We start from the raw sequence: 14090 nt of genomic DNA on the forward strand, positions 1-14090 counted from the left end.
CTGGGTGCTCTGAAAGCGGCTTTTCAAAGGCCTGTTTACAACAACCTCCTATGCAGTCAGCCTTTGTGACCCTCCCTTTGTGACTCTTGCAGTCACAAAGTCCCACTTGCACTGCATTGCTCTCCGTGAGTAATAACGTAAACCTCTATAATACTGCTAAGCTCTGTCTGCATCCCAGCTCACCTGGATTGACGATATTTGGAACTCATGTACCTTTCCCAAGCAGGACTTGGTGTTTAAAAATTAAACGAGAGAGCACCTGTAATTCGAGAAATTAGTAACCCAAATACAAGGCAACCTTACGTTCAGACATGTATAGGTCAGGGCAGGGTGGGGTATAGAGGAGGCTTCCCAGAGGTGGAGTCCCTGAGCTGACCTTGAAGGAGAACCCTCTAGGATGAGTCAGGCATCCCAGGCAGAAGACACCAGAAACACCAAGCAAGGGGGGCTCTCTCCTGGATCCCCCCCTTTCATTCACAAAGCTCCAGTCCAGCTTTGCCCCTTACCAGCTGGGAGATCTTGGGCACCTCCTTTCCACTCTCTGAGCCTCAATTTCCCTGTCTGTGAAGTGGGGTTGATAACACATATTTCATAAGGTCTTAAAGGATACAACAGCATGGAAAGTAGAGTTGGAAAAAAACTGGTTTAGAATTGGGTCTTCTTGGGGAAGTTATTGTACTTCTGAGCCTCAGTGTTCTGATCTGCAGAATGGAGCCCAGTGAGGGCAGGGACTAGCGGCTTTGCTCCCCCGAGTGTGGTCTGGGTTCCTGCACAAGAGGGGTGCTCCAAAAATACCTGTGGGGGTAATGAATGAATGAGGAATGCCTGTTACTCCCTCTGCCAGGGACACCTCCCCCCTTCCCACAGCTGATTCCTTGCGGTCCATCAGAAGGAGCTGCCGTGCCCCCCCAGGTTCTTCCTGAGCCCCTCAAAGTTACCCCATCACTCTTATCTTCTTTTCTTCTCGGCTTTGATCATTATGTGATCTTAATCACTTGTTATTTCTGTCCTCACCACTAGCAGCCTTGTCTATATCTACAGAGCCCAGCACAGCCACTGGCACATAGGATGTGCTTAATATTTTAATGGGTTCCCGCCTCCCAACCTTTGGACGCTGCCTAGATTTCTCCTACTTGTAGGTACGTGATCGCACTCCCACCACGGTCACCCCGGCTGGATTGTCCTCAGACTCTTTACACTGTCCAAGGTGACCTTCTGCCTGTGCGTACGTCCCCACCCCCACCCCCACCCCCACCCCAGCACCCCGCATACGTGCTCTGCGGGGGCAAGGGCTGTGGCCCAGCGCCTGGAAGCGAGCCTGGCACACAGTAGGCCTTCTCAAAGTGTGGGAATAAATGAAATGCCAGCAGGTTGACGAGTTTGGCACCCAACGGCACCCAGCTGCCCGGCGCGCCTTCCTGCCCCGGGCGCGGGAGCAGCGAGGGCGGGCGACTCGGCCGTTCCACTCCCGCCGCCCGGTGCAAACTTTCAAAAGATGCGGCGGCCGCGGCCCCGCCCCTCCCTGCGCGGTTGGAGGCGGCGGGAGCGGGGGCGGAGCCGGCGGCCGGCCGGTGGCTCCGCCTCCTCCTCCTCCTGCCGCCTCCTCGCTCCCGGCTCCCGCCCCAGCTGCCGCCCGCCGGCTCGCCTGTGCAGCCGCGATGCCCCGGAGCCCGACCCGGGCCCGGGTCCCCAGCCCACCGCGTAATTAGCTTCCGTGCGCCCCGAGCGCGCCGCCGCCAGCGTCGCGCCCCGACGCAGCGATGGGCAACACCGTGCACAGGACCCTGCCAGGTACGCCGCGGAGCCCTGTCCGGGAGGCGGGCGCTGGGGTTCTCCTCTCCTCGGGGGGCCCGCTGGGTGACTTCCGGAGAGCCACCCCACCCCCCTTGGAGCCCTCGGCTCGCAGCGGGCTGGAGTCTCCGATGCCTCCCGGAGCCCGGACCCCGGCTCCGCGCGCGCCCCGCGGCTGGGCTTTGCGCTCCGGGAGGGCGGGTACCGCGTCCTGGTTACCTTGGGGACCCCCGTCCTCGTTCTCCTGGCTGTGGCCAGATGCGCGAAGGGCCCGCTGGGGCGATGCCGCGCGCCCCTCGCCTTTGTTGCAGCCCGAGGGCGCTGAAGAGGGAGCCCGGGACGCCCCGGGGGGGTGACTGGAGCCGGGCTCCCCAGGGCTTCCGACGGCCAGAAGCCGCCCATTGTACGGAGACTGCAGCTGCTGAGAATGGGAGGGTCCTTGCAGGGGTACCCCAGCTCCCAGCCGCCCAGCGCCCCCGCGGCACATGCTGCCTTGGTTTGGCTATGTTCCCACAGGCACCCTGGCTGCGCCCCCCTCTGGTGTCCCCTCAACTGGGGGCTCTCTAGCCCCTCGGAGTCGCTGCTGCGCAGCGCATCGCCCCATAGTTAGCACCACCCCAGAATTTCTGGTGCCGGAGTAGGGATGAGGCGGGGAGGGCGGGAGTGGGGACACAGATGAGGCCTTACTAGAAAACACCTGGTAATTGTGGGAGCAGATCAGTGCGCCGCGGCTCTGTGCCTGGCACTTTGCATACCCCGGGGCCGTATGCAAAGGCTTTGTGGTCAAGAGGTGTGTACCAATTTTATAAATGAAGAAATTGAGGCTCGGAGGAGGGGAAATGACTCACCCAAGGTCACACTGCTGGTGGGGGGAGAGTCTGGATTGGCACCTATGTCTGCCTGCCCACCCTTCCCCACCCCCAAGTCTTTAGAATAAGTCTCTGTTTTGGCTTAAGGCTAGGCGTGGATAGCATCCTTTAGCCAGAAGGTGAGAGAGGTGCGTGTTTTTCAAGTTCAAAGGCTCAGCTCAGCAGGGAAGCAGGTCCACTGTGGGGCAAATTTCTGTGAGGTTTTAGGAGGAGAGGGACCTATCACGCGGTCTCTGCTCTAACACTCCCATAGAGCTCTCCCTTCTAGGCGTTATATCAAAAAAATAGTTGTTTCTTCCCCTGGAGGGGATTGAAATGGATGGTGCTGAGCCGGAGATTCCCAAGGCGGGCTTATGGAAGAGGAGCCAACGCCTTCCACTTTATAAGCCTCTGGGCAGCGTTAGGGCTGCAGCATTCAACCTCCAAATTCCCAGAGAGGTGAAGTCACCAGCAGAGGGTCACCAGCTAGTCAGTGGCAGAGGTGGGATTCGAACCCAAGACCACTTACCAGAGGGTGAGCTCCACCTGCTATAAATAGGGCTGTTTGCCAGGATGAAAGAGAACCCACCCACCCAGTCAGGAGGTGTCCAGGGATGTTGGCAAATATGGCACATGTTCTCTCAGCCACAAAGACACTGGGCTGAGGCACAGGCCCCTCTGTACGTTTTCTTAATTAAGAAATGTTTATGCTCTTTTAGTAAAAGCCATTGGCCTTGGGGTGGGTGAAGGGACAGACACACGCCAGGCAGGCTAAATATAGCTGGAGATTTATGTCGTCTCCATCCCACTGGGGTCTGGCTCTGAGGGCTGGGCCGCCCTGGGCTGGGAGCGGAGGGGGCTAAGGTCAGTTACCTGCTGCAGGAGCAGAGTGGAGAATTCACACTGTCTGCTGAGGCTGAGCTGGCATCGAGTTTGAGGAAGGGGACAGAGCTGGAATTCCTGAGCCACAGCAGGTTACAGGTGCCAAGAACATGAAGGGCCGTTTATTGTTTTCCGACCTGTTTGTAATTAGTTTTTCACATACACTGTGCCATTTTTTTCACCTCTGTGCTCAGTACGTGATGCTCCCCACTCTGGAATACCCTTTCTTGTCTAGTCCATCTTTCAAAACCCGGCTTAGTTGTCCCCTCCTTCAGGAAGCCTTCCCTGACCACCCACACCCAATCCCATCCTTTGCTATGTTACCTAAATGCCTCCTTAAGTCTCTGCTTGTTCTGACCACATTGCATTGTGGTCGTCCGTCTTCACGACTCGCCTTGGGGCTGCCTGAGGACAGAGCCCGTGTCTTGATCGTCTTGTATTCCTGGTTGCCCAGCCCAGAGCCTGGTGCCTGGCAGGGGCTCAGAAACTGGTGGTGGAGCTCACGTGTTGCCTGAATCTTAGGCTGAAAGAACTCTTGGCTGAGTCTTGCCCTGTAGAAATCCTTGTGCTTTCGTTCTCAGGAAAAGGACCCGTGCGTGGGGTTCCTTCTACGGGACTGGAAATAGAGAGCTGGCATTTGCTGAGCACCTGGATTCCGTGCCAGGCTTCCTGCATATGTGGCTTCATTTACTGCCAAGCACAGCTTCTCCTTAAGGCGCCTGCACTTGCTGATCCCTCTGCCTGGCGCGTTCTTCCCCGGACCCCCACGTGGCTTCCCCTTCACTTCCTTCAGGTCTCTGCTCCAATGCGGGTCGGCCGTCACCCCTGTCCTCCGCACTCTCCGCTCCCTTTACCCTGCTGTGTGGTCCTCCTTAGCATGGACCACCACGGGCCACGCTGGATGTGTAGTTAGCTGTTTATCATCTGTCTCCCTGGGGAGGATTTGTCTCTTTTCTTCACGGCTATATATTCAGCACCTGGGGCCATAGCTAGTACATAGTAGGGGTTCAGTAAATATTTATTGAATGAATGAATGAATGAATTTCATTCTTGCAACAGCCCTGCAAGGTAGGGATTATCATCTCCATGTTACAGATGAGGAAACTGAGGCTCAGAGAAGTAAAATGACTCACTCCAGCTCACACAGCTCATCCAGTTGGCAGAACCAGGGTTGAAATCCAGGCTTATTTAGCTCCAGAGTCCTGCCTTCTTTCTCCGATGTGCAGGATCCTCCCGGTCAATGTTCAGATAACACTGGGTGCCCCACAGTCCACCTGACATGCAATTGTGAACAGTAAGGAAATGCCAAAGAAGGGCATGTCCTTTTTGATCGATTGTGGGCAAGCCCCTTGGCAGCCGTCACAGAGGGCGTCAGCAAATTCAGACGAATGCCCTATGAACACAAGTGTGCAGGCATCAGCACGGGAACTCACAGTTACTAAGCTCCTACTGTGTGCGTGACCCATTCTCTTTCTAGTTGCAGTTCAATCCTGCTAAGTAAGGTGCCATTCTCCTCTATTGTACAGATGAGGAGACTGAGGCACAGAGAGGTTAGGACACTTGCCCCAACTCACGCAGTTAGGCAGTGGCCAAGCTGGACTTGGAAGACCCGGGTCTGTCTTATTCCTAACACCACATGGTCCTTTTCTCGGCACTCTATTAGGCTTAATATGGGTTTTGTGAGGGGAAAAAGTGTAAACAAGCGGGGATGGGGAGGGCAGAATTCCAGGGTGGGGAGGAGGGGGGAGAATGGGGAGGGGAAGTCTCCCACCAGCACGCTTCAGTCCCTTGCCTCAGCGCGCCTCTGGGGCTCCCCCGCAGTTCTGGTTGGAGAAGAGGCCAAATTCAAACTGAATTCAAACTGCCCGTTGGGTTTAATCATTAAGTCGGTCCATGCTTGACCAAGTCAACAGCCCTTTTCAGTGTTAGTTCAGTAAGCAGGCCTGGAGCTTCAGAGTGAGGGAGTGTGTTGACCCTGCTCTGTGCCAAACCCTGAGTCAAGGGCTTTACTCATATCATCTATTTTAAATCCTCATAACAACCCTCTTGAGGGGCTGTATTTATCCCCATTTTACAGGGAGGCAAATGGAGGCTCAGAGGTAAAGGACAAGGGCACACAGGGAGTAAGGGGAGAGCCAGTCTTCCTAGCCTAGATGGATGCTGCATCCAGAACGGGAAGCCCTGCTCTGAGCGGCCACTCAGCCGCCCTCCCTGCAGAGCCTTTCTTTCTTTGACCTGCATGAGGAGCGTGTGGGTGTGGGCCTGCCTGGGTCAGCTCTGTGCTCCCTGGCCATGGGTGGTGATGTGCCGAGGGCCGGACAGCCGCTCTCTCCCTGGATCTGGACTGTCTCAGCTCTTGGGAGGACAGCAGCCTTCGTCACTCTCCCTACAGCAATCGCAGTGGCTGCGTGCGTGACCCGACCAGTGAAGCTTCCTCTCTTCCTCCTTCACCTGGTCACAGTGTAAGTTAGGCTGGGCTTTATCTTGCCCTATCTGCCTCCCTCCCACCAAGTCATTAAGAATCACTTTCATAGCCTCCAGGTTGAGCAGGAGGCCTGAGCTGAGCCTCTCCAAGTGACACAGGTTCTCTTCTAACAGCCCTGAAACCTATGAGGCTGTCAACACGTGTTCGGGCCTGACTCATCAAGGCTCTTTGGTGATGGCCCGTGAGGATGCTGGCGGCTAGGGTGGGGGTGGAAGGGTGGAGTGGTCTTATCCATCAGTGGTTGTGAGGAAGGGGCAATGGGGTCTGTCCAGTGCATAGCGAAAGTGAAGTTGTGGAGAATCTGGAGCCAGAAGGAACGGGAGCCTTCCTCTGCTTCTAGCCTCTTTCTGCTACCCGCTCTGCTCCCTTCACTCTCTCTCTCCCCTGGCAGGGAAGGAGGGAGCTCTGGGGCTGTGGGGGTAGGGGAAGGCTTCCTGGAGGAGGCGACATCTGAAGGAAAGTCCAACCGAACGTCCGACTCCTCCCCTCGAATGTCATCTCTTTCTGCCTGCCTATAGAGTCTAATGTGACTCTGTCACCCCAAGGCCCCTGATCTCTAATTAAGTGCTGCACACCCAGGCTGGGGCGACTCTGGGGTCTGCCGTGCTCTGCATTTTCCTGAGTGTGCACTTTCATTGATCTGTCTGACATCTTTTGGGAACCTGTCCTGTGCCAGGCCCTGGGGGTTCAGCTGTGAATGTGACGGACAGCGGCTGGGGCCCGGTGGAGCTGGCCTCTAGTGGAAGAGGAGGAGAGTGCCCTGACAGACCAGGCCAGTAGTTGGTGTATCACTGGGAGCGCAAGGTGCTGCTCCCCTCTGCCTCAGAGAGGGCGGGGTCTGTGCCAACGCCCCAGACAAGGCCCTGCCACCAAGCCAAGTGGTCTCTCTACTGCGGGTCATGCTCGACCAGCTTTTAAATAAATCTTTAATAACAAAAAATAGAATAAAAAATAAAATGTCAAGGCATTCATGTAGTAAGAGTATTTTTGCTTCCTAAACTTTTGGTTGTGTGTGTGCACTCATGTGTGTTGGTGTCACAGTGTCAAGTGTCTTGGTCTGCGTGGGTCTCAGCGACTGAGCTGTGACGAGACCACTCATGGGTCTACAGCAGAGGGAGGGCTGGTGTCTGGTCTAGAACGTGGATCTTGAGTCCAGCTGCCTGGTTCCAACCTCAGCCTAGCCGTGTCTCAGTGGAGGGACTCGGGGCAGGTGCTTCCTCCCTATGAGACGGGGAGGACGGGAGGCTCTCGGGGCTGGTGGGGTGAGAAGTGGGTGGATCGGAGCAGGCAGTCCTGTGCACAATGCCCAGGGTGTTCGCTGTCATGGTTATTGTTGCAGCCTGGAAAGGAGAGGCCTGGGGCCTGCCCCTGGGGTCCCTGGATGGGGCTGGCTGACAGGTACCCTTCACTTCCTGCCTTGACACACTGCCCCAGGTGACCATGAGCCTTGAACCGAGGGCAGGAGCGGGAGGCGTCCCTTTCATGCGCACTGACAGCAGTTCCCAAGGGGTCCTGGAGCTCTTTCCGGGACACCTGATTTCTGATGAGAAGCATCTTCTTGGCAGGTTGCATTTTGTGGTTTTCACTTGTTCCCCAGACCTCCAAGCCGAGCTCTGTGCTGGGCCCCGGGGCACAGCCTGGGTTCAGGGACTCAAGGTTTAGTTGGAGAGACCAACAAAGACAACACGGCAGTTACAGTGAATGGGGTGGGGGAGCCCAGGGGGCCCTGAGAGCCCAGAGGAGGATGCAGGAAGGCTTCCTGGAGGAGGTGCTATCCAACTGAGACCGGAAAGCAGAGAAGTTAACCAAGAGAAGGGAACAAGAAAGGCTGTTCAAGGCAGAGGGGCTAGATGTGCAAAGGCCTGAGGGGAGGGAGAGCAAGGCATATGTGGGGAGCTGTGGCGTTCTGGGGGTCCCAGTGCAAGTGGGGCTGGTATGTGGGGTCAGAGTGGTGGGCAGAGGCCAGGCAGGGGAGGGGGGGTTCCTGCAGGCCAGCTGCAGTCAGCAGGCTCAGAGCCTCAGTCGCCACACTCCCCGCTGGGATGATGGCCATGTTTGCCAGCAGGGCTGTTGCATTTTTGCTGGGCTGGGCTGCAAAGACCGCTCAGAACAGGCTGTTTAATCTTCCCCATGGACAAGAAGAGTCAGCTCTGCCTTCTTTTGGACCAAAGGGCTTTCTGTACTTAGTGGTGCTCTATGAGGGCTTAAAATAGATGCCCAAAGCCAGGTGTGTGGTTAGAGCTCAGAGCAGAGAGAGAAGAGGGGAGAGCCTGGGTGCCGCCCATAGGCAGTGAGCGCTCACCTGGGTGGTGTGCTCGCCCCACGCCAGGCCCTTTGTCCATTTCATCCCATTTAAACCATGAGGAGGAGCCTTCCAGAAGTAGTCTCTTATTTCACAGATGAAGAAACGGACCTCAGAGGGGTAACTAGGCCCGCCTTGGGGCAGGCAGCTGGGAAGTCACAGGGAAGAATTTGACCCCAGCCTTGCCCAGCTCTAAAGCCCCTTCTCCTCCATCACCAAGGGGCGCTGCCTCTCGTCCTGGTCCTGAGCCCCGCCCCCTCAAGCTGTCCCTTCTGCAGGTGCACACTCTCACTTCTGTGTCCTGGGAAGGTGAGTGACTTCTGTTCACAGCAGCCAGAATGAAGCTGCCCATGGAACAGGTCCGTCCCCCCACCCCGCCCCACCTCACCCCAGGCTTGCAGACTCCATGACTCAAAAGGTGGCGGTGGCCTCTGGGAAGCCTGCCTGGGGAAGGGGTGAGCTGGAGCTCCACACCCCTTCCTCCTGCCCCTCTAGGGCTGGGGCTCGTGACGTGTCTGCCTGTAAAACTGGCCTGCGGTCGGCCACTCCCCCCCACTAGCAGATGTCCCCTTTCCCCTGAGCCCGGCTGCTTGCAGGCCCTTCCCCCCCAGAGCTCCAGGCAGCGCCCCCCCCAGTCAGCCAGCAGGGCACGGGGCCGGGCTGCGAGCCCTGTGTCGCCCTGCACCCAGGCTCTCCTGCAGGTGAGGAGCATCCTCTCCTCACTGTGCTGGCATTCTCAGCAGAGCTGGCAGAGCACAGCTGGGGTCCTTCACCCTGGGTCTGAGTCCTGGTCTGGCCCCTTATTAGCAGGACAAGCAACGTGACCTCTCTAAGCTTCCATCCCCTCTCCTGCAGAAAAAGGATAATGATGTTACCTCTCAGGCAGGCAAAGCGTCTGACAGATAGTACGTGCTCCGCGGGGCACCTGTTGTGGTTACACATGCACCGGGCACACAAGCCCCTGCCCCATGCTGAACCCTGCGCTCCCAAGGAAGACAGACACAAAAGAGTAATAATAACCACTGACTTGTGTCACGCAGCAGGTCTGTGCCAGACGCTGTTCTAGGCAGGTGCCTGCATTCAGCCTTCAGGTCGAGCTGTGAGATAGTACTATTGTTAGTCCCGAGTAACTAGGGAGAGCAGAGAGAGGCACAGAGAGGGACAGTGACTTACCCAAGGACACAGAGCTCGGGTAGTCCAACATATTGCAGATATGGTGGTGTGGGATGGACGGCTGCCGGGTCAGAGTGGGGGTCAGGTGGGAGGCATTCACATTTGCACTGGAAGGCTCCATAGTGCTAAGCAGAAATCTGTGAGCATTTAGAAATCCTGGCTGATTGGTTTTTAGTTTGCCAGCTTCTTGGGTTGTTTGTCTCACATCCGCCTCCAGGCGTGGCAGGGTGGGGAACTCTCCACACAGCCTGTGGGTTCACTGTGGGGACCCCAGATGATTTTCTCCAAGGTCTGATGTGTGGGTCTCCAACCCCCTGTAAGGCAGGTCAGGGGACAGCTGATGTCCTGAGAGCTTTCTGGACAGCAAAGCAAGAGCCATGTCACCCCCAGGGGAGCAAAGTATCCCCAGCAACGTAGGCTGGGGACCCCTGGAGCCTGAGAGCTGCCTGCAGATCCCCGAGGCCAAGGAGCAGACGAGATGGAGAAGGGCATGGTGGACCTGACGCAGATGTGACCAGGGTGTGGGCATCGCATGGAGGCAGATTTCAGCTCAGTCAAAGGGAGAACTTTCTACCCGTGGAAGCTGTTGGAGGTGGAACAGGGGTGGGGTGGGAAGCGCCCTTTGCTGGAGTGGCACAGGTGTTTAGCTGGGATTTGACATGGACATTGCAGAAGCAACGGGAGCGTCAGAGAGATCTGGGATGCATTGTGCATTAGGTGCCTCTTGACCCTGGGGTCTTAAGGGGAGTGCCGTCCAGTGCTCATTTGCTCAAGGCCTGTGGGGCCCTTCACAATCTTTCCCTTATGTAATCCCCCTGCCAGTTCTGCGTATTAGGAGATGTTAGCTCCATTTCATAGATCAGGAAACTGAGGCACGGAAAGATGAAGCCACCTGCCCCACCCCCGTCTGTTTCCTCCCGGCGACCTCCCAGCCTCAGCACTTTTCCAGACTGGGCCGAAGGGATTTCTGAGCGGAGTCTGGGACAGCCACCCTTGGGCGTCAGTCCCAGCTCACCCTCATCCCTTCTTCTCCTTCATCCTTATTACCGGGACTCAGGGCAGCACAGAGCTGGCCTCTTGCCCCACCTCTGGGCAGCGGGGGGAGGTTCTTTAATGAGTAAGCCATTGGAGAAATGGTGGGGCGGGGGGGCAGTACCCGCAGTCAGCAGAATGCCCACAGCTATTAACAGTGTGTTTTGTTTATATCCTCAACATTACACATTGTTATGTCACAGTTATATCCCTTGGGCATGTGTTTTCTTTCTTTCTCCCCCGAGGATGATGGATTTATGAGATGGGTGGGCACACGCATACCCATGTCTCCAGAGCCGACTCTGCTTGGTAACTTTCCACTGCACAGGAGCGGATCTGCACCCCTAGAAGAGCTTCCCTTCTCCTCCAGGTTCTGGGTGATTCAGGGGCAGGGGATGGGAGAGCAGAATTTCCCTGTCTCTGGGGATGGTGCAGACTGTCATCCCTGCAGACAGGTCCCTCAGGGGCTCTGTTCCCAGGACCAGAGAGTGCTCGGAGTCACCACGTCCCACCTCCCATTTGGTGGATTGGACACTGAGGACCAGAGCCTTGAGCAGGGTCACACAGAGATCACAGATGGGGTCTTTGGCTGGAATCCCAAGAGACGTGGTGGAAAGAGCACTGGTTTTGGAGGCAGTCTCAAGTTCAAATCTCAGTTCTGCTGACCCTGGGCAAGTCACCTCCCCTCTCTGAGCCTCCATTTCCTCATCTTTAGGATGGGGAGGATGGTGGTACCTCCGTCGTGGGATTGTAAGGAGGAATAAGTAGGAGACTCTGAGACATGAGAGGGGGACTTCGTAAGTGGGCGTGGCTCACCCTCTGCCGGATTGTGGCTTCAGATGCCTTGAAGGCAAGGAATCTGGGCTTCTGAAATTGATGGACAGGAGAGGAGCAATGGGGCCTGATAGTCCTGCCCTGTCGCACCTCTCATGTCCCTGTGATAGATTACTGAAGTGCCGCTGGCTGGCTAGGGAAGCACTTCCACATCATGGTCAAGAGACACATGGGCTTTGGATTCAGATTTGAGTTGAATCCTGACCCAGCTGTTTACCTGCTCCATGCCCTTGGGCCAGCCCCTCCCCCCCAGGCCTAATGTCCTCATCTGTGCAATGGGTTCACAGGGCCGCAGAGAGGCCCCAGTGAGCCAACGACTCTCGGGTCATCAGAGTTCAGGAAGGATGGGATGGAGATTCCTATCAGGGCCCCAGAGTGTGCACTTCTGACACTTATCCTTTATGTCTTGGGTGAGGGGCATCCTGGGTCCACACTCCCCTGCTCTCGTGAGCCCTCAGGCATTTGGAGGAAGGCCGGCATGATGGATGAGGGGAGAGAGAAGAGAAGCTGGATCTTCAGAGAAGGAAGCGGAGTGGGAGGCATCCTTCAGAGTCACTTCTCAGTCGGCCTCAGAGCGAAACATGGCAGGGAGGGAGTCGACATTAGTTGAGGACTACTGTGTGCCAGGCCCTGTGCTCTGTTCCTTCCCTGTAGAGGTGATTTCTACACTTTGCCCGAAGCAGCCATAGCATCTTCTTCCTAGCCTTGGGAGCCAGGCTGGTACTGGTTCAAATGCCAACTCCACCACTTCCTGGCTGTGTGGCCTTGGGCAGCTCTCTCAACCTCTCTGAGCCTCCCTTCCTCTCCGACAGTGTGTCTGGTAGCCGTCACCTCCTCCAGTGCTGTTGGGAGGATCACAGGTCTGGTGGGTGGAGGGCCAGTCGCAGGCTCTGCATGGCCTCCTGGGAGGTCTGCCTCTCCAATCATGCCCTGCCTCAGTTCCTTTTTCAGACCTTAGGGCCGTTAGGCACCGGGGCTCCATCCCCTGCTGTAATCTGTCACCCGCTTTCCTTTTTTAGATGCTTTGCTTATTGTTCATCCCAAGTTCTGCCAAACCGTGGCCTTTGAGCGGCTCAAAACACGCTGATTAATGGCATCCCCCCACCTGCCCCTCCCTCAGACCCAGGCAGGGCAGGGCTCACCCTCTTTGCCAGAAGGTGGCTGAAGCGACTTGTGCATAGTCTAGATGTTTTTCTTGCAGGTCAGGGGGAAAGCGAGAGACCTTGGGGAGGAGTGAGGCATAAAACAGGAAGGATGCAGCCTCTAGGGTCAGACGGGACCAGATCCGAAAGCAGGGACTGCCCTCACAGGCTGGGCGGCCTCTGGCAAGGACGTCTGCCTCTCTGGGCCTCGGTTTTCTCATCTGGAAGCAGGGTGTGGTGAGCACCGGGCACACACTGGGTCTCCCACAGAGGTGGGCTGCCCCCCCATGGGGGCCAGCAAACACTGCCCAGCAGCGGGGCTTGTGAAGAACATTTCCTCAGCCCCGGGAGTGAGAGCAGAGAGCTTCAAGGAGAGCTTCCTCCTTCTCCGGTGCTGCTTGTGACCCTGAAAAGCAGGACCAGTGGATCTCTTGTTCCCAAGAGTCGGGACGGGGCCCTGCAGGTGCCCACCTGGGGCTGAGGTTAGCGAGCCGCCAGCTTCTGGATACCACCCAGGCCCGGGGAATGGCTGCCCTCAAGGCAAAGAGAAGGAGAAAGTTGGCAGACTCAGCCAGCTTATCACCCAGCAGCTGCCAGGGGCTGCCTGGAGAAGAAGCGGGTGCCGAGGGTGGGACTGTGCCAGCCGTTGGAAGCGATGTTTGAAACCTGGACTGTTTTCTCACTCCTGCTGTGCTGGGTCATTTTGACAGGCAAGAGAGAGAGGAAGGGACAGTTTCTATGGGAAGACCCAGAGGCTGAGTCGCGTTCAGAGAAATGGATCCTCAGGGGTTCTTCCCTGTTCCAAACACTTCAGTGGCCCCCAGAGCCTTCTTGAGGACATTAACCTCCTCTGTGTGGCCTTTAAGACCCTTTGTGATGCAGCCCCTGACTCCTTCCCCACCTGCCCCTCTCCTCTCTGCACTATACTCCCTGCACTTCCCATCACATTCTCATCTCCAGGCCTTTGACTGTGCTGTTCCCTCTGCCTGAAACCCACTTTCCCATCCTTTATCATCCTCCCAGCCACTTTCTCCTAAGTCTGCAGAGTGGCTCCTCTGAGGAGCGTCCCCATGGCCTAGCCCTCTGTGCTGACCACCCTGTGCAGTCATGGTGTCTGTATGTGGCTGTCCCGCCTGTGGTCTCTCAGCTCGAGGGGGCAGGGACTGTGTGTTACTCGTCAGGCCCTGGCATGGAGCGGAAGCGCCATAAATGTCAGACGAAGGAGGAAGTGATATAGTGGAGAAGGAATGAGGGCATGTTCCCCTACCCCTCCACGGCAGTGGGGCCCTAACCCTGGGAGCCGGCGCCTCTGAGGGTGGAGGTTCCTGGGTCCGTTTATCAAGAAAAGACCTCAGTCGAAGGGCCCAGCAGAGGGTCGGAGCCAGCTGGGAATCCCGACTCCGCTGAGCACACTTCCAGGGGCATCGGGATGACCTCAGCCCCTGGGAACTCGGTGCATCTGAGCCCACTCGAGCAAAGAGGGCTGCCACTTCAGCCTGGAAGGAGTGGACTTTTCTCCCAACAAGCAGTGTCTCGTGACCCCCGGCCTCCCTCCCGGGCCTCCCTGCAGCTGTTGACAGGAGTGTCGGGCCTTCCCGGCT

General features: G+C 57.0%; 1 protein-coding gene across 2 annotated transcripts in view; it reads left to right on the plus strand.

Annotated features, from left to right (window-relative positions):
- The first annotated feature begins 1634 nt into the window (after window positions 1-1634).
- NEURL1B (neuralized E3 ubiquitin protein ligase 1B) overlaps window positions 1635-14090 on the plus strand; it is a 37581-nt gene continuing 25125 nt past the window's right edge. For both annotated transcript variants that reach the window (XM_058546056.1, XM_058546067.1), the window contains exon 1: window positions 1635-1791. In XM_058546056.1, coding sequence (XP_058402039.1) covers window positions 1761-1791 — 31 coding nt within the window. In that variant the 5' untranslated portion in view covers window positions 1635-1760. The remainder of the gene's footprint in view (window positions 1792-14090) is intronic.

This window comes from Diceros bicornis, chromosome 1, assembly GCF_020826845.1.
Source record: "Diceros bicornis minor isolate mBicDic1 chromosome 1, mDicBic1.mat.cur, whole genome shotgun sequence".
Lineage (NCBI taxonomy): Eukaryota > Metazoa > Chordata > Mammalia > Perissodactyla > Rhinocerotidae > Diceros > Diceros bicornis.